General features: G+C 37.4%; 1 protein-coding gene across 1 annotated transcript in view; it reads right to left on the reverse strand.

The window, feature by feature from the left end:
• Positions 1 to 7,351, reverse strand: part of chmp2a (charged multivesicular body protein 2A) — a 36,089-nt gene extending 28,738 nt beyond the window's left edge. Inside the window, exons 1-2 of the mRNA XM_039776052.1 lie at positions 7,186 to 7,351; positions 1,555 to 1,724 (exon numbers count right to left, since the gene is read on the reverse strand). Coding sequence (XP_039631986.1) covers positions 1,555 to 1,722 — 168 coding nt within the window. The 5' untranslated portion in view covers positions 1,723 to 1,724; positions 7,186 to 7,351. The remainder of the gene's footprint in view (positions 1 to 1,554; positions 1,725 to 7,185) is intronic.
• Between the last annotated feature and the right edge of the window lie 13,823 nt (positions 7,352 to 21,174).

Genomic DNA, 21,174 nt, shown 5'->3' on the forward strand with positions numbered 1-21,174 from the left:
AGGAAGGGGGCAAATAGTTTTTCACACCACTGTATATGTATAGATAGATATATATATATATATATATATATATGACAACAACACTCATCACTCACAACAGTGACAAAACAATTACATTGACAATCAGGTTACGTTATTTTCAAAATGTTTCCTTTTCTTTTCATTGCTTCTTTAACACACTACTTCTCCGCTCAAGCCTTGGTATTTCTAGTATATATATATATATATATATATATATATATATATATATATATATATATATATATATATATATATATATACATACATATTATGGATGGATGTTCATAATACAGTGTAAAAAAAAAAGTGACCAAAACATTCTGTTTGTTCACAATTTAGATCCAAACAAGAATGCATTTCACCTACTGAAGATGAAACTAAAAAGAAGCACCACAGCAAGAGGCAATTAAAATATAATGTGAGCAGTAATGTTAATAGGTCACAGATTGGGGCAGTTATTACCTATAAGGGGGCATGCAACCAAATACTAACATTAACCAACTTCATTTTACTTCAGATTAAATTTTCCCCAATACTTCTAACTTAGCTGAAATCAAGAGACTAAAAAACACAAAAAAGTTCCAACATTTTATTTATACAAAAATATATACACACACACAAATAAACACATACAGTGTTTATATATGTGTATATAGTTGTATGTAAAAGATTACCCAGAAATAAAGGATGGCATTCTGTATAATACTTTTGTATTCACCTTAATACCCACAGCACACTTTTTATGTATAGCAAAAATAAATCATACTACATCATTTTCTCAGTATTTATGCTTCTCACTGTATATTGCATATTGTATATAAAAATGTATGCCACTTATGAAATGTTCTACTGCTAGTATAAATGTTTCACACACAGGCAATGACAAGTTACGTAGGTTTTAAAAGTGGTATTATTTGGATAGGTTTTACCATTTATTGCTGTGATTATTATAAAACCAAAACTTCTCTGATAAGATTTAGAGAATATGACAGAACTATTGCTCGAACATCAGGAAAATATGCTTATTTGTAGTTTAACAGGTTTATTGATTAGCACCAAAAACCATTTAAACATCAGTATTTAAAGAAGTGTTATGGGAATAACTGTGTGTGTCTATTTTGTTATTTTTAAGAGCTGAAAGACTCTTCGCAGTATCCTAATTCACATTTGTAACCTCTAGCCCCTACCTTCTGTGTAGTATGTATGAATGTATGCTGCACAACTAGAAGATACCAGTGTGTTTTTGTCTACAAAATGCTCACTACTACAAATTACATTCAAGCTGGATTGTAAAAGTAAAAACATTTGTATAGTAGTAAAGTGGGAATGCTTAAATCAGGAACCCTACAAAGGGACTATCAAATGAGAGTGAGTGACCCTTTAAAATGACTGTAGCACTTTTTTGGCCCAATCATGTATGCAACTTACTTAAACATAGCAGTCTTAATATGAGTTAGCAATAAACCAGAAAACTACAAAAAGCATAAAACACAGATGTAACAATAAAAAAAAAATACAATTTCTGTGACTTACCATTTGACCCTGTTTGGCCATTTTTTTAATGTCATTAATGATTTTCTTTTCTTGCTGTTCCAGCCTTTGACGCTCTCTATCCAGATCCCGCATTGCTCGGTTTAGGGCTCGTTGATTCTGACGGAGCATCTCCTCAGGAGTTTTCCGCTTTCCAAACAAAAACTCCATTTCTAGGAAGAAATGTAAAACAGCTATACTTATGAAAACGCATTATTTTGGCAGCTTGCAAAGCCACAGCTTTCATGCAGTGCTAGCCCTTGAAAAGATATGCCCCTTGTTTATGCTACCCAAAATTTCTGCAGGTGCAAGCTGTGGCAAAGGCAGGGGTGCAGAAATATTACCATGAACTGATTTACAGACAGTGCCTTGGCTGGACTGCCAAGACAATCAGTTGCTGGCTACTAGTAGGTAAGTAAGTAAAGTTTATTTATAAAGTGCCTTTCGCAGACAAGAAGTCACAAAGTGCTGTACAACAAAAGAAAAACATGAAGCTGAGCAAGACATAAGGCACATTAAGATAAAAAATAGAGTAAAATCTAACAAATACATTATGTAAATTAAAACACATTGAAATAAAATAAAAATAGAATTAACAACAATAAGACTCAACCAAAGGCCTGGTTAAACAAGAACATTTTTAACTGTTTTTTAAAAGAATTAGTCATATGAAGTACAAATCTTCAGTGCATATAATTTGTCTTGTTTTTAATCATGTACGTGGAACAACTAGCAGATTTTGAGCCTCAGATCAAAGTGTGCGAGAAACAGTAAGTTTGAGAAGGAAATTGGATAACTAAACTGAAGAAGGTTTGTTCAATGTTTCAAAACAAGTATAACAGTTTTAAAGCAAATCCTAAAATTCCACCAGAAGCCAATGCAGAGTATAAAATAGGTGTAATATAATGTCTTTTTCTAGAGAAAGACAGCAACGTGTTAGCAACCTGGCCACTGCATTTTTTTGTAGCTTGAAGATGTGAAAGGGATGATTTGTCCAAGACAGTAAGTGACGCATTACAATAATCTAAGTGCAAGGAAACAAATGCATGTACAATTTTTTCCAGCTCCGATCATGAAAGTATAAAAGAAAGTTTTTAAATGTTCCTTTCATGAAAGTAACAGGAATGAGAAATAGATATAACATGCAGATTAAAACTCAGAGTAGAATCAAATACAACTCCAAGTTTTGAATACTGGACTTAGCAGTCATGCAGAAAGATGCAAGCGCCTGGTTTATCTACTAGCAATTCTAAATGACCTCTTCACGAAGCAGTTCATAGTTTTCCTGTCTTTCTTGTCACTAGTTTTTCATTTCATCTTTTATGTTAAATATTTTGTCATTTAGACGAGGAGAAAATAACACTTACCAATATATAGAAAGAAAGATGCACATCTGCATAAAAAAAGTTAGACTTTAAGTACACAACCCAACCCTGGCATAAGGCAGAGACCTAAAGTAAAATGATACCAGTCCAACACAGGGAATAGGCAGGGCCATCTTCACATACCAAACTAACAAGGAATTGCTAATTTGACAGAAGCATCTTTGGAACTCAGGACTTCATAAAGTTATGACTGGACGAGGAATTGGGCACAGGTTCCAAAACAGTAAAACTGTTAGCAGCACTAACCATTGTACCCCAGTCATTTGAACATATTGAGAAATACAGTTGAAGCCACAAGTGTACATACACCTTGGCAAAAAGCTTCCAAACTCAAAATTCTCCAACTTCACACATCTCACGTTACAAAACAATTAATGTGTTAAGTCAAATAGTGTACCTACTTAATTTTAATTTTTTAAAAGAGATATCCTCCAAAGTAATAATTAAGAGACAGATTTATTTCAGCTTTTAATCATTGTGTCTGAAATTTACGTACACCAAGCTTATGGCCTCTATAAACATGGATAACTCCAGGAATTGCTGCAATTACTTTTATCAGCTAACTGTCTTTAGGTTTTAGGAGTTGGTTTTCACATTTGGACTTCTGCCCAATGGAACACATTTTAAATCACAAGAATTGGCATGATATCTCTCTATTATAAAAGAAAATCTTGAGACGAGACTATTGCAAAGAAATTTTTTCAAGTTCCGCCCTACTCTCAACCATTTCTGGTTAACGGCCCATGCCCACAGTCCTCTCACCTTTCATTTGTGTGAATGCTTTTTTCAGACACAATTCCTGCGCTCTCAGCTCTTATAAATATTTACATTTTCCTCACTTTAAGTTTCCCGTAAAATAAGACTTATGTTGAAATCTTACTGAATAATTTCATCCTGAAGAGTTATCAACAGAAGAAATGAGTACACGAGCAATCCTAGCACTGAGGAATGATGAAGTCAAACGAATTAACGCAAAAATTGTCAATCGGTTATACTGAAAATTGGTTAAATGCGTATGAATAGACTATGCTGAAACAGTTGGTGGTGATGGTGCAGAAGATGAAAACATCAAATTACAATATCTACAACTGTTAACACTGTCCGGTCTTCCACCGGCCAAATTACTGTTGAAAGAAGGATGTATCGTTATGTTATTGCATAATTTATGTATGGGTGATGGGTTATGCAATAGGACAAGATTAGTTGTATTCAAAATTGGTCAACCAATTCTGACATGCAAAATTTTAACAAGCAACAAGAAAGGTAACGTAGTACATCTTCTGCAGATAACATTAGACACCAAAGGAGATCTTGATAGGCCATTGCCATTAAAATGTTAACAGTTTCCTGTTAAGCATAGCTTTTGCTATGACAATTAACAAATCACAGGAACAAACACTCGAAAAAGTCAAGTTTATCTATTAGAGAGAAAGAAACGATATTCACTCACAGACAGTTATATGTTGGGTCGTCACAATGCATCTCCAAACACGGAATCAAAATTCAATGTGATATTGGCAAAAAGTTAATTCAAAATATTGTTTCTACTGAAGTTTTACAGTAAAAGTGTAAGTTTAAAAAGTGTGTTAATTTCATAGCCAAACAGAACGAAAATGTATAACACAACGAATACCTCTAGCACAACATTAAACAATATTTTTTCAATTTATTATGTTTTACTATGGTTAATCACTCACTGTAATGTAAGAGTTAGTTCTAATATGCATATGTAACAATTCCCATGAAAAGTAATCTGTTTAAATTATACATCCGCTTCCCCATATGTGAGCGGCAGAGCTGTGAAGTGGCTAGTGCGTAGTGCCTGCCCGCGGAATGGACAGCAAAGAGAGCAGAGGGCAGAGCCCCCTAGTTTTTTATACATTTAAAAAATGTGCTATAGTGATATAAAAACACAACTTCATGTGGCAAAGTAACATATACTATTATTGTGAACAAATAACTTTGACCAGAAAAATACAGAATTCTCTTTTAAGGCCTTACCTTTACAGCAATCCTGAAGAGCATTTAGGTTTGTTTTTTTTACCTGTACACCACAGACTCCAAATACAATACTGAATCATGTCACCTGCAGAAATTGTCCAATAACATAACTATAGCTGGCTGTATCAGCAGTGGGAATAACAGTGAATACAAGACACTAGTGAAGGACTTTGTTGAATACTGCAAACTGATATTCTGCAGATCAACATCAGTAAAACAAAAGGAGATAATCATGGACCTCAGGAGGGTCAAGCCCACTCTCCCACCAGTTCTCATAGAAGGCAAAGGTATGGAGGTGGTGAGGGCATACAAATTCCTCAGAGTGCATCTAAACAACATGCTTGAGTGATGTATCAACAAAGAGGCTGTATGCAAGAAGTGTGATAATTGCCTCTATTTCCTACAGAGGTTGAAGTCATTTGGTATATGCAGACATTGGGGCAAGTGGGAGAACTGAGGTCACTTGGCAAGCTGCATACTATCCTGGACAATTACTCTCACAATTTGTATGAGGTTTTGACTAAAAAAAGAGGAGCACATTTAGTAACGGACAAAGACATCTGCATTGCTCTAAGAAGCATGATGCAAGGTCATTTCCACCTTCAGACAGCAGGCTTTACATGGAGTTAACTCTCAGCTGAGGAAGAGTACTGTTCCCATTTGTTGAGGGGTACTGCACAAGTCTAGCGGACATCTTAACAGACAATGAAGTAACATACTGTAACAATGGCTGACATCCTGTACTTTAAAACCAACTTAGAAGAGGGCATAATTCTCATAACTTAACTTTAAACTTAGTAAATGCCTACACTTTGTTAATTTACTTAAACATAATTCTTGTTATTTGCATATTCTGTCTTTTTGTCTGCTGCTGTAGCCCTGCCATTTTACTCTGGATTAAAAATGCTTCTGTATGTCTATGCGACTTTCCTTTTTGCTCTTCTCTCTTTCCCGACCCCCAAGTTGACCTCTGTCATTGTCCTAGACAGCTAATAATTACCACTGAATGCAGAAATGGGTGAGGGAGTAAGGATTGTCATTTATTTTCTTACTCTTAAAATGTGATGTAATTTAACAAACATAGGATACAATTAAAGATTGGAATGCGCCTTTTCTGGGGAGGTTTCAACAGAAGAAGAATCTGTCCACAAGAAAAAGATGAACGCATTTTTCAGACCTTTGAACCATACTGCACCACAGTGTTGTCCGTCACTGTCGGCCAAGCAATCATTTAACTTTACACAATACGAAACTTGGATTAATAATAATAAATCATTACATTTATATAGCGCTTTTCTCAGTACTCAAAGCGCTATCCACACAGGGAGGAATCGGGAAGCGAACCCACAATCTTACACAATCTCCTAACTGCAAAGCAGCAGCACCACCACTGCGCCAACTGTGATTAGTGTTTGACGTTTTAGGCGACATTATTACTATTAATAAAAAGCACTATGTGTATGCCCTTTTGCGTACAAAATGCTTGTGCTCATTGCTCATCTGTTAATTTACCTGTACTGAATAGTGATAAAGGAATAAAAAAATGCGGAAATGTGCTTCATAGCAAAAGGAACAGAGTAATGTTAAGTGTCACATGAACTGAAAAGCCCTCCAACAGTTCAAAGAGTATACCATTTATTAGCTTAATACACGTCTAATGATATCAATCTAGGCACCATCTAAATGAAACTGAGATCGGGTCCTAAAGAATTTTGCCTATTTCAGGGGAAATATGCGGCCATGCCAATCTTTCGTTGTAAATGGATTATCACTCGATCAGCCTCCGTTCTCTGTAATCAACAGAGCAACTCTCAGAAGTCTGTATCAACCTCTAGTCCCTACTTAGTTTAGTCAAGTGAAATAAATGTGCAAGTTCGAGCATCTCAAAACGTTTCATGTTAAAATTTTGGGGTAAACATCACAGTTTTAACCTAAACCTTGAGAGACCTGGCCGATAAATAGCCCGAGTTCGTGGCGTGAACAGGGCCATCGTGAGGCCTTTTCAATCATGGAATTGACCTAATCCAATTTCGTGTCTGTCCGTTTCGGAACGCCAGCTTTTGGGAAAGGAGACCAAGAGACGTCGCTACTGAGGTAAAGATCTCCACGACATGTTTTCTATTCCGTGCTAAACCGAAAAAATCCCGACCGCGGAACCGTTCTATAGGTAGCTGTTTACAGTGTCGCCTGATAGAAAGCTGCGAGCAGACCGTTCAAAGCTAGCAAAGCCTCCGCAAGTGTGACTTACCTGCGCACTTGAGGCAATTAAGTCTCACTGTAACAGTCCCGATACTACCAGCGACGTCGACAATGTTTTATCTTCTTTGCCTATATCTTATTTTTGTTTGTTTTTTATTTCCGTGTACAACACTTCCTACTTCTGTGCCTTGCCCCCACTGACGTCACAGACGCGTGATTCATAGCAAGAATGAACTGTCCTTTGTCACGTGATACGCTTGGGTTCCGTGACGTCATGGGAGAGTCTTGGCACGTGATAAAAGAGGCAGGCGTGGCAATGAACAGTGTGGCATTTGCGGTGTTAAAGGCTGTCGGCGGAAAACTTCGGCATAAGCAGGTGCAGCACAGTTTCTTTATGCGGAGACTTAAATGTACATAAACTAGCTTGTTTTTTTATATTGGAAATCGTCATAGGTTCCCAACTTCATACCACATAATACTTCTACCCGAAGTAACAGAAAAAGGCGTCAGATCCCTTATACATCTGTTTAAAAGTAAAGCCAATGTTCTGTCTTTTAAATATGTACATTTAAATATAAATTTCATTTTAATTAAGAAAGGCATAATTTGGTTATTAAAAAATCCTTACTCAGTGCTAAATATGTTTCAGAATACCCTGGCAATAGAAATTGATGAATTTACACAAGCTTGGTCTGCAATGGAATTAAAATCTTGCCGTTCTTCTTTATGACCAGCTTTGTGCCCAGGTAAATACTAACTATCATCGATATACCAATAATCAAATTGGCCATCAATCACTCGGAGTATAAAGCTAATGCAAGATGTGCTTCATGGAAGAGAATCTTTTCTCTGTTGCTCCTCTACACAATAATCACCTTTCTCAATCCTCACAAACCTACACGATATTTAATCTTTGAAAAACGTCTGGAATTAAAACACTTAGAGAACTGTATATACAATAGATAATGTTTTTGCATCTTATGCACGATTACGCTTCAAATTCAGCTTCTCAGCAACACATACACTCTAGCTCTATATGCACACAGCATTCAATAATTCAGTTTAAAATCTTTCATCAGCCAAATTTATCTTGTTTAAAACTGTAAAATGTATCCAGATCAATGTCCAACCTGCGAATGTTGCAGTCTAGCTTCAACCTCATGTTTTGGATGTGCACCAAATGAACATAATTTTGGACAAAAATTTTTAATGCCTATCAGACAGTCTTGGTGTTAAAATCACACCTAACCCACAGTTGTGTTTGGTGTACTCCTGGATGGGCTTGAAGTGGAGAAAGACACATTGATTGTAACTGCTTATACCACACCACTAGCAGGCAGGCTTATCTTACTCAACTGGAAGAATCCCAGCCCACTTGTTATAAGTCAGTGGGTAACTGATGTTCTGTACTATTTGAAATTGGAAAAAAAATCTAATTCTCACTTAGAGGATCTGTTCAAAAGTTATTTTTTAAATATAGCAAGATTAAGTTAATAAAATTTAACTATAAGCATTTATGTAGGGGAAAAGAATATTTTCCCTTCTTTTTCTTTTTTTCCCTCATCTATTTATATAAAATTAAATTTAATTAATTTAATTATTAAATAAAATAAATTACAATACTTCAGACATGAGCATCAGTAGGCTTTGATCCCTTTGAACCAAGTTACCCGAACTATTCAATAACATTTCAGTAATTATTTACTGCTCTGATGCTGATCTTTCTGATCATAAAATAGATCATTACGATAGCAATTGATGAGAAGAATTTGTAATTAATTACAGAATTATGGTATTTGAGAGTTTCTTTAGAGTGTCTTTCTCTTGTACAATTTCACTCAAAAACTAATCAGCACATCGTCATCTCGTAACAGGCTTAAGTTTTGAGTTTGTTTTTTTCCCATCCAACCGTTTTAGCTCTAGACCATCCTCAAGAAACTGTGACACACAGACACACACCCATCATCGAGATATCAATGTTTTTGGGTATCAGGGGACCATAAAGCGTTTGAGATCTGTCAAAAACCCCAAGGTCAACATTTTTGACGAATCTAAAGCTTTTGCTCCTCCCCCATAGGTGATAAGTTATGGTGTGGGAGGGCGGAAAACAAGAAAAAAAAAAAAAAGACTGGTAAATTATTCTCCTGTCATCTCTTCTGTTCCTTTATTATTCATTCAAGGTTTTGATTTTAATAATAGTAATCCTTCATATAGAGTAATACACAGTTTTGTTTAAGGATTTACTATATCCAGGTTACACAAATTAGTATTTTGTGTTGCACATGTATTCAAAATCACAGTCATTTGCAAACTACATATTTGAAGTTTCTTGTACTTCAAAAGTTAAAGAGATTCATTTTAATATAGTGTTTCAAATGCCATCTATTCTTTTAAAGAATTACTAAGGTGGCGATTTGGTTTTGATTACAGTCATTTTTTTGATGATACTGATAAGAGCTGGGTGTGGACGCTGTGGTAGCCCTCTACTACAAGTTCTTGGGGGTTCAAATCAATCACAGGCTGGACTTGTCTTCTAACACAGAGGAAGTGTATAAGAAAGGGTAAAGCAGAATCCTTTTTTCTTAGGGGACTGCGTTCCTTTAATGTATGTAGTGACATCCTTCACATCTTCTACATTGTGGTAACATCACTTCAAGAGAAGCCCACTGAATCACCAAGCTTACCTAAAAGGGTGAACACAGTTATGGGATGCACTCTGGACCCCCTGAAGGCAGCAGTGAAGGAGATAATTGAAACAAAACCAAAATGGCACATCCCCTCTCTGACACACTAACAGTGAGGACTTTCAGACAACAAATTATTCAGCAGAAGTGTGTCAAGAAACACAACTGGGGTTTCTTTTAACCACCAGCAATATGCATGTGTAATGTCTTACTGGGACTGGGACTGCCAAGGGATTTTTTCTTTTTAGTTTTCTTTATTTTTTACTCATTCTGGGATTGTATTTGAGAGGGGCTTGTTGCTTGTCATAATGTAATAATATCACTTATTGAGCTTCGGTATAAAGCCAAATTTTCCCTGGGGAGAAATAATGTTCTATCTATCTATCTATCGATCTATCTATCTATCTATCTTATAGTGCCTTACATGTCTATTTATCTCTCATTTGTTTTTCTTTTGTTATTACTCTAGCTTATATTCATCTGTTCTAGAACAGAAACAATAAATAGTATCTTAAAAGTGACCCCCACCCTTCTATTTTTTAAAAAAGAAAAAGTCATAGTTCTCTTCTTTAAAATATGTTAAAAATTGTTAATGTGGTCCTGTTTATTTTGTATTTTTTGTTTTCCTTTGTTTACTTATTTATTGAGTTGGCTGCTGAATATGTTTGATTTTTTTGTTTCTTTTCCTTCTCCAAATTTTTGCAAACTATGCCAGGTTCATCATTAACATTTTATTAAAGACTAACAGAATACCAGTGCTTCGCAGCGGAGAAGTAGTGTGTTAAAGAAGTTATGAAAAAGAAAAGCAAAAATTTAAAAAATAACATAACTTGATTGTTAATGTAATTGTTTTGTCATTGATATGAGTGTTGTTGTCATATCTATCTATCTATCTATATATATATATATATATATATATATATATATATATATATATATATATATATATATATATATATATGTAGCAAAATACCCAGCTTGGCAGTGGAAAAGTAAAAAGAAAAGGAAACATTTTAATAATAACGTAACATGATTGACAATGTAATTGTTTTGGCATTGTCATGAGTGTTGCTGGTATATATATATATATATGTATATATATATATATATATATATATATATATATATATATATATATATATATATATATATATATATATACTGCTCAAAAGAATTAAAGGAACACTTTTAATCAGAGTATAGCATAAAGTCAATGAAACTTATGGGATATTAATCTGGTCAGTTAAGTAGCAGAGGGGTTGTTAATCAGTTTCAGCTGCTGTGGTGTTAATGAAATTAACAACAGATGCACTAGAGGGGCAACAATGAGATGACCCCCAAAACAGGAATGGTTTAACAGGTGGAGGCCACTGACATTTTTCCCTCCTCATCTTTTCTGACTGTTTCTTCACTAGTTTTGCATTTGGCTACAGTCAGTGTCACTACTGGTAGCATGAGGCGATACCTGGACCCTACAGAGGTTGCACAGGTAGTCCAACTTCTCCAGGATGGCACATCAATACGTGCCATTGCCAGAAGGTTTGCTGTGTCTCCCTGCACAGTCTCAAGGGCATGGAGGAGATTCTAGGAGACAAGCAGTTACTCTAGGAGAGCTGGAGAGGGCCATAGAAGGTCCATAACCCATCAGCAGGACCAGTATCTGCTCCTTTGGACAAGGAGGAACAGGATGAGCACTGCCAGAGCCCTACAAAATGACCTCCAGCAGGCCACTGGTGTGAATGTCTCTGACCAAACAACCAGAAAGACTTCATGAGGGTGACCCAAGGGCCCCATGTCCTCTAATGGGCCCTGAGCTCACTGCCCAGCAGCATGCAGCTCGATTGGCATTCGCCATAGAATACCAGAATTGGCAGATGCACCACTGGTGCCCTGTGCTTTTCACAGATGAGAGAAGGTTCACCCTGAGCATGTGACAGAAGTGAAAGGGTCTGGAGAAGCCATGGAGAACATTATGCTGCCTGTAACATCATTCAGCATAAGCAGTTTGGTGGTGGGTTAATGATTGTCTGGGGAGGCATATCCATGGAGGGTCACACAGACCGCTACAGGCTTGACAAAGGCACCTTGGCTGCCATTAGGTATCAGGATGAAATCCTTGGACCCATTGTCAGACCCTATACTGGTGCAGTGGCTCCTGGTGCACGGCAATTCCTGGCCTCATGTGGTGAGAGTATGCAGGCAGTTCTTGGAGGATGAAGGAATTGATACCATTGACTGGCCACCACACTTTCCTGACCTAAATCCAATAAAACACCTCTGGGACATTATGTTTTGGTCCATCCAATGCCACCAGGTTGCACCTCAGACTGTCCAGGAGCTCAGTGATGCCCTGGTCCAGATCTGGGAGGAGATCCCCCACAACACCATCTGTCATCTCATTAGAAGCATGCACCGATGTTGTCAGGCATGTATACAAGAACACAGGGGCCATACAAAGTGCTGCGTACAATTTTGAGTTGCTGCAATTAAATTTTGGCAAAATGGACTAGCCTGCCACATAATTTTTTCACTCTGATTTTTGGGGCGTCTTTGAATTCAGGGCTCTGTAGGTTGATCATTTTCATTTCCATCAAACGATGTGGCATCCTTTCGTTCCTAACACATTACCCAGTCTATATCAGTATAGATATCCAGGAGGATTTCTTTTTCCCATTGAGATCTGATGTGTTTTCAAAGTGTTCCTTTAATGTTTTTGAGCAGTTTATATATATTATATATACACACATATATATACATACACACACATATATATAAACATATATATACATACATATCTACATATATAAATATACACACACACACACACAACTATCGTATATGTTCAAGTTCTATTTAAATTTTAAATAGAAGGAATTTTTATTTAGTTGACAGAATATTATTCCAGAATAAATCAACTCAAACCTTAAATAACTTATAATATTTTGCTCTCCATAAAAATATATCCTGTCTAAATTATACAAGTTAGAAATAAAGTAAGCGTTAAAAGAACAAACATTCAAATTTCTTTACTCTTATGTAATTTTATATAAAAATAAACTTAAATTTTAAATATCCCAAAAGATTTTGCTCTCCATAAAAATATATCCTGTCAAAATTATACAAATTTCAGCAATAACAAATCAAATCATTTAGTTGTCTTTGCTCATATGTCATTTTATCAGAGCTGGACGCCTGGCATCTTTTTTTGGCGAGAAGTTCGTTTATGTTTGGTGTGAGGTTCTGTGTTGTGGAGATTCGCAGGATGGACTGCAGGTGCCTATCAGTGAGGAGACTCCTGTGTACTTTTTTGTTAGCCTCATGACTGAGAAGAGCTTCTCACACAGATATGTGGTACCAAAAATGCACAAGGTTCGAGCCGCATGTAGACGGAGCTGGAGCATTTTTGTGGGAATGGAGTGAATAAACTGTGCGGGCCCTGCAGTATCGTACTTTGCCTTCAGTGTGCCATTACACTGCAGCTCAATCACCTCCATCTGAATCTGCACAGGTGCAGTTTCCACATCGACGCAAATGGGTTTGAAACAACTCAAAATTCTTTTTTTGTTCTTCAAAGTCACCAAAGCGCCGTGCGAACTCAGTGCGCAGTGCGCTCAGTTTATCAGCAAAGTGCGTATTTGGGAACACCGTTGTGCCGACTTGGTTCAACATTACTTGGCAACAGGGAAAGTGGGGCAAGTTGCACTGGTGCATTTGTGTCTCCCATAAAAGTAGCTTCACTTGAAATCACTTTGTGATTTTGCACGGTAAAACGTCTGCTGAAGTGTCAGATTCTTCTTTAACTCTTCTGCTTTCTGTATCTTGTGCATTGCATTCAGGTCTTTCAGGTTATCTTGATGTTTTGTCTCATAGTGCCGTCTTAGATTAAATTCTGTAATTACAGCCACATTAGCTCCACAAATGAGACACACGGGTTTACCGGCAATGTCAGAAAACATATACTCAGCCTCCCATCGGTTTTTAAAGGCTGTATGTTCAGAATCACCTTTTCTCTTGCATCGGTGGGCTAGCTTCGCAATAACTTGCAGCATCATAAGCTAGACTTGATTGACGCGGTAAGTGTTCAGCAAGGCAGCTGAAGCGCTGCATTATGGGATCTGTAGTTTATTGTGTTACCAGCGCTTCATATCCCCGGACCATTAATAACAATAATATATAACATGATCTCACGGGCTGGATATAATTACACGCCGGGCCGGATGTGGCCTGCGGGCCTTGAGTTTGACACATATGGACTAAATAGAACTTGAAAAGATATATTTTTTCAAATGTGATCTCGCAATTCAGATCGAGTTGACGCGCACTACAGTACATCGAGCCCGCGTGCTATTGTGGTTTTGCCTGCATGCCTCAATAAGTCATCCTCCCCTCGTTCTTACTTTTTTACCGTTCATCTAATGAATACACTGAGTATGGCTTTACCAAAACAATCATTGATCGCGAATAAAGTATCCATTATTCATAAAGCTTCAATTGGTGATCTGTCTTTTTGCGTTAACCGCATATTTTTTCATACGTCTCAAACCAAGGGGATGCGAGGCTAAAATGTATCGGGAAGCTCGCGTACATACCTAGTGAATCCCCTCTCGGGAATCGAACTTCGGAAGCCGGCGATAGAGGCGAAGCCTCTACTATTGCACCACGGTGTGTGATTTGTCTATTTGAGCGTAGCAGTATAATTCAGTTTTTGTTCAGCACTCTTTGGAACTGTTGCTTTTTGTCTGCGCACTGTGTCAGTTCACGTGAGCGCTGAATATTGTTTTATATGTCACTCGCTCGCTTCTAATTGTTTCGCTGCCTTCTTAATTATATTATGTATGTTTTCTTTAGCGGTTTTTGGAGCTCTTCCTGGTTTTCTATGTACTGCGTGTTTACGTAGGAGGCATGATGATGTCACATGAAACTCCGCCCCCACGCCTTTCGAGCTCAACTCCATTACAGTAAATGGAGAAAAATAGCTTCCAGTTATGAACATTACGTGTAGAATTTCGAAATGAAACCTGCCCAACTTTTGTAAGTAAGCTGTAAGAAACAAGTCTGCCAAATTTCAGCCTTCTACTTACACAGGAAGTTGGAGAATTAGTGATGAGTCAGTGAGTGAGTGAGTGAGTGAGCCAGTGAGGGCTTTGCCTTTTATTAGTATAGATACAGGGGTGCTGTGATACATGCAGCCTCAGCCTCACAATATTTTGGCCATTTAAGGCCTCCATTACTAACAGAAAATTACCAACCTGTGTTTTATAACATGTCAAGTCAAATACAAGAGGCTGTCAGCTCATATTTTAAAACATTGCAAGCCAAACTCAATAAAATATCCTTTTAACATCATGTTAAACAAATATAATAAATAACAGGTCCTGTGATACTGTAGAAATTTCTACAGAGTCCACCTCTGAGCTTTCACATTGGTGGGGTCATTAATGACATCCACTAAACTCGCTAGATGTGTTAGTGAGATGGACAAGATAGCAAGTCTGTTCAGTCTTTCTTGATAAATTGATGACAAGATAGCAAGTCTGTTCAGTCTTTCTTGATAAATTGATGCTCAAAGTAAGTAATTTCTCATGGATTTCAGAATGCTGCTTTAAAAAGGACCACTAGGCCAGCAACTGTAGAATAAATGAAATCTGGCTGAGGTGGGGAGGCTGCTTTTATGCTGGGGGTGGCCAGTGGGGAACTACAGTAATCCCTCCTCGATCGCGGGGGTTGCGTTCCAGAACCCCCCGCGATAGATGAAAATCCGCAAAGTAGAAACCATATGTTTGTGTAGTTATTTTTATATATTTTAAGCCCTTAGAAACTCTCCCACACTGTTAACATTAGAGCCCTCTAGACATGAAATAACACATTTTAGTCAAAAGTTTAAACTGTGCTCCATGACAAGACAGAGATGACAGTTCTTTCTCACAATTAAAAGAATGCAAATATATCTTCTTCTCTTCAGGAGCAGAGAATTTCAGAGAGAGAGAGAGAGATCGCTCGCAAAGAAAAGCAAACAATCAAAAAATAAATACTGTGCTTTTAAGTAAAGAGCGTCAGTATCTTCTAAGCAAACAGCCTCTGTGCAAACAGCCCCTCTGCTCACATCTCCTCCGTCAGGCGCAGAGAAGTCAGAGAGAAAGAGAGAGCGAGATTAAAGCAACAATCAAAAAATCAATAAGTGTGTTTTTGGAAGCACCGCGATAAAGCGGCCAGCATTCCTTAGAGGTGCGTTCATATCCACTAGGCAAACAGCTTCTGTGCAAACAGCACCTCTGCTCACAGCCCCTCCGTCAGGCGCAGAGAATGTCAGAGAGGGTGAGAGAGAGACAAGCAAACAATCAAGCTCCGCGCGGGATGCATATCTTATAGCATTGAGGATTTTTAGTTAATATGTAATACATGCTCTGATTGGGTAGCTTCTAAGCCATCGGCCAATAGCGTCCCTTGTATGAAATCAACAAGGCAAACAAACTGAGGAAGCAAGTACCATAAATTAAAAGACCCATTGTCCGCAGAAATCCGGGAACCAGTGAAAAATCTGTGATATATATTTAGATATGCTTACATTTAAAATCCGCGATAGAGTGAGGCCGCGAAAGTCGAAGCGCGATATAGCGAGGGATCACTGTACAAGCAAGGAGATAATTTGCATAATTCCTCACTTGTGAACTTCTGTATAGACCGTCCTAGCCCCCAAGGCACACCAATCCCCATTATGGTGCTGGTGCCCCCTTCTGATATACGCACTTTATTAGTTGCATTTTTTTTTTTTTACAAAAAAAAAAATGTCCAATATATTGTTTAATATAAGTAATTGTCTAAAATGTACTTGGTAGCGTAATTTTGTTTGTACTTCCAAATATCTAAGAAATGACTACACTTTGACAAATTAATTGTAATATTACACTTGTGGATCCAGTCCTCACATGTAACTCAAACCTCTTACCTAAGTGGTGATGTCTGCCAAGCGCAGATTTAAAATAATTTGCATAGCACCGCCCCTTGATTGTGGAACTCACCGATTCTGGGAATATCACTCCACCAGTCGTTAAACCAGCACAACAGCAGTCGGTGGTCAGCGTCAGGACTTTGAGCAGATTATGTTAGACAAACTGTTCACTTTCCTGGTAAAAATTTGTAGGCTTGTGACCCCAAACACAAGCATAAACTCATCAGATTTTTCATGCTGTAAGAATGTCATACATTCTATAAAAAGGTAGTACAAATATTGGGACGATTTGTACATGAAAATCTATTAAATATTTGACTGAAGTTTATAATAAACTTTACTGTATTACTTTCCTGTTGACATTAAGTAATAAGCAATGTCCAACTTATAAAGCCTTTCAGAACAAAATCAACCTTTTGTTTGATTCATGTAACCAAGGTCGACTGAGGACCACGTGATTCACGATTACAGTAAGCAATGCGATTATTTTACAAAGGCCAAATATTCATAATAGAGCACACACTGCTCCAAAGAGCAGCTCACCTCTGGCTGTTTTTACTCCCTGTTTGAGGCTTACAGTAAATATTTACATCAGAACAATATACATACACTATCCATTGAATTAAACACACCCAGCTTTTCTAGGAATGTACATTTTGTGTAGATTTGTTTTGAGTATTACAAAAATATGGTATATTTCTAGATGACATCTTAATGGCCAGGCTTTGTCATACTACTATTCATGAAGTGGCACACATTTTAACTAACAGCTGCTAAATCACATACAGCTATCCCCATTCCATGGCTGCACTTGGGTCCTAATTTGGGATCCTGAGGTGTTTCAGTGTGGGGTGGATGTGGAAATGCGCTGCATCAGTCCCTGATCTCAACATCTCTCTCTCTAACCAATCCATGTCTCATTTGATGAACCAACTTGTGGCCAAGAAATTTTCAAGCTTCAGTCACCTACACTGCACAAGACTTTCCCGTACAGAATACACAGCCTGTATTCTAGTAACAAACCAATGTTGGCAACTCTAAGGATTTGTGTGTCATGTACTGATGACTGTAAACCTGTATTCATGTACTTTACACAGAAAGGACAAGTACTAAACCCTTACAAAACGAGCATGTTTTATATTGACTTCCTCATATCAGAAGGGCAGTGCTACCTGGACTACAAGAGCCTCTGCCAGTATGGAGTGGAACTGCCAACGGTGAATTTAAATTGGGAATTACAGCAGAACACTCGGACCACATACTCTGTGCTAGAGAGCCTATCATACATTTCTTTTTTGTCAAGTTCCACATTTCAATTCTCTTTCATATGAACCAAATTTTAATGAAAATGGTACTGGAAAAACAGTACACAGAAAAAAACCTAGAGGGTAGATTACAAAGGTAGCTAAAGGAGATAACAGTTTGAGCAGATGGACTACCAAACTTTGTATTTCAACTGGCAAATATTAATAACTTTTCAGCAATTACATTTTTATTGTGGTCATTTATTTTGAATTAGCCTGTTCTTTATTCAGGGACTGAGTTGGCCACAGACCCCGTGGTCCCTTAAACGGCTAGGGAATTCACCTTTGAGGACCTGTGGATATTAGTAGGAATAGGAAAGTCTGGTCCAACCAACTCTGTTCATACAACTGCAACCCCTACCAGGAACAGCAATTGACAAGTGAGTACCAAGGCTACTGGAGAATACTGTGAGAGCTAAATTCATCATCTGTGGGGAAGAAATATTGCGATCAAGATGGTGTGTGTGTGTATATGTATTATATACATACATACACACACAAATAAATAATATATAAACTGACTTTTTATCATATCTGTTATAGATTGTGACATCTACTGGTTAAAGAGCTAGACTACAAAGAATAACGTGACATGTTCAATGCTTTCCAGTGACTCTCTTTGTGCAACTCTGGTAAAGCTTTCATATTACAGCACGAATCAGTAAAACTATTGTATATTTGAAGCCCTGTGGAGTATTATTCACCATGCCAGGCACAGGATTAAATAAAATTACAATTGAATAAAATGATTTGCTTGAACCAACTTCTGGAAACATTACAGTTAAATTGATTTGCACAATATTTTAAGGCACCTTAAAATCTGTGTCATCACAGTTCTATTGTGTATGCAAAGTTTAATTATAATCCTTATCAAAGTTTTCAAATACATGTTTCCATTTAATCCACTGCTCCACACAAACAGGATGAGCCTACAATGATTCAGTCCCAGAACATATCAAAATCTCTAAACATGTAACATCCTGTTTACTTCAAAATATTCTTCAAGACCCCCTAATACAATCAAGCTGTTATTTTACTTTGTAAAGTCTCCACTCTGGAACTCCCAAGTTCCACTTTCTCTGATGTTACTTGCACAAGCAAATGTTCTGCCCTTTTCCTGTTGCATTTTGTAGGCAACTCCATTTAAAGTGAGATGATTTACTTTTTTGACGTCCGTTTAAAATTTGTCCAACCAGCTTATTTGGTTCTGCGATGGAAATTGCCTGATAAAATCCTTAGAGGTAGAATTGAATATGAAAGTTCAAATAAAAAATACACAACTGATTGATAAAGATATATAATTAAAAGGAAAGGTACTATATAAAGGAAAGGTGTATTTATACTATATCCATGAAATATGAAAAATGTTCATCAGGTTAGGAGTTTAAGTACATCAGGAATATCACATATATGCTGGTGGTAAGGCCAAGAGGACATCCTCAAATAAAACAAGAGTGTAGTATTTTTGCTAAGTGTCTTACTCGTGGGAAAAGAAAAACAAATTACAAACTGGACCAAAGGCAAGACATGAATATGGTGGCATCCTATGCTCACAAAAAAGACATTAAATTTAACATCAAGCCTAGAAAGTCAAGTGATCCTTTTAGTAAGCTGAAGAGGTACACTACATGAGGCAGTATTAAAAAGCAGGATCTCATCCACCCTTGATACATGCAAACTTAAAAACTATTTTGACATTAACCACAGGATATCAACCGTCCTTAAAAAGTATTGTTGGCACTGCTCACTCCTCATCGACCAAGGTAATGCAGCCCTTGTATGGTCCTGTTGACTTCAGTTTATTAGCCCTTGCTAATACCATCCAATCATGCCATCATGTCACCCCTTCAAGAGATCCCAAGCAGTTTCCACACCTTCTCTGGAGCCACCAGTCCTTCTGCTAAGAGCAAATGTAAGTCCACCATCTTTACCTTGACAATATTCCGGCACTGTCATTGTCAACGCAAAGGGTCCTAGAATTTCTGTTAAAATCAATTTGGTAACAGATCCTTCCAGCAACCTCCATTGAATAGCCTCACTAACCATCCCCAAAACATTTTAGAAGCTCTTCTAGAGAAGACAAATTAAATTTACTTTGAAGAGAAGTGACTCCCCCCAGCCAAATTCACTACCCATTTGGACCTCCCTATAATCTGCAGCCAGCAAAGCATCACTCATAAAGCACACATCAAAAAACCTCAAAAGGACCCTTGTATCAGAAGACTCAACTACAAAAGCCATCACTGATGTCAACCAAACTCTCTTCTACTAGACCTCATAACTTTCTGACGTCATACAAACTGCCAAGGCTAAGTTTGTGCATTGTTTTAACAGATTGAATTAAATTTTTCATTTAGAAAAACTGAAATACACATTTGTTATACCTCTTTGAAATCTAGTCTGTGGTAAGAACTTATTAACACAGAAGCAACCATTTAATCCTAATAAAAGACCACTTTATAAAACCTTTATTTTTATTTTATTTATTTACCATTCTGAACAGTAAAAGCTTGGCGCAGGTTAGAGATATACAATTTATTCCAGGATTCGTTCCCAACCCCACTCCCATAAGCCAATTCCCACCCAGTGCTCCCCACAAACATGCGTGCTTCTGCTACAACACAAACCCAAGCTGTGAGCCCTTGGGATTTCCTAAACTGATTTCTGTACATTGCAAATTTGTGTTCCAAGTGACACAATATACTAGTCCTTCAGGCATGGTGACTGGGAAAATCTGGCAACCAACAGAGGGCAATTTCTAACATCAGTGTATATTGTAGGTGAATGGAAGGACAGCAGTCACAGTGGCAAAGCTATTAGACAAAAACCTTCAGGTAACATCATCTACAAGTCAGAATCAAGAGTTTAGAAAATCTGGCCAGCCCAGGTCAGAGAATCAAGAGTAGCACTAGGGTTTAAAACAAAGCAAAGTTGGGAAACCTGAAGCACAGCATAACAGCTTGCTGTCTTGAGGGGGGGATGAGGACTGAGAGCAATTAGAGACAGGCTAGCTCACCAGGGGGAAGTTTTCACTTTGTATCTCGAATTTCTTCCTTTATTCATACTGACCCTGCAGATCACCATGTGGCTTCAGATTCTGG

This window comes from Polypterus senegalus, chromosome 13 (assembly GCF_016835505.1).
Source record: "Polypterus senegalus isolate Bchr_013 chromosome 13, ASM1683550v1, whole genome shotgun sequence".
Lineage (NCBI taxonomy): Eukaryota > Metazoa > Chordata > Cladistia > Polypteriformes > Polypteridae > Polypterus > Polypterus senegalus.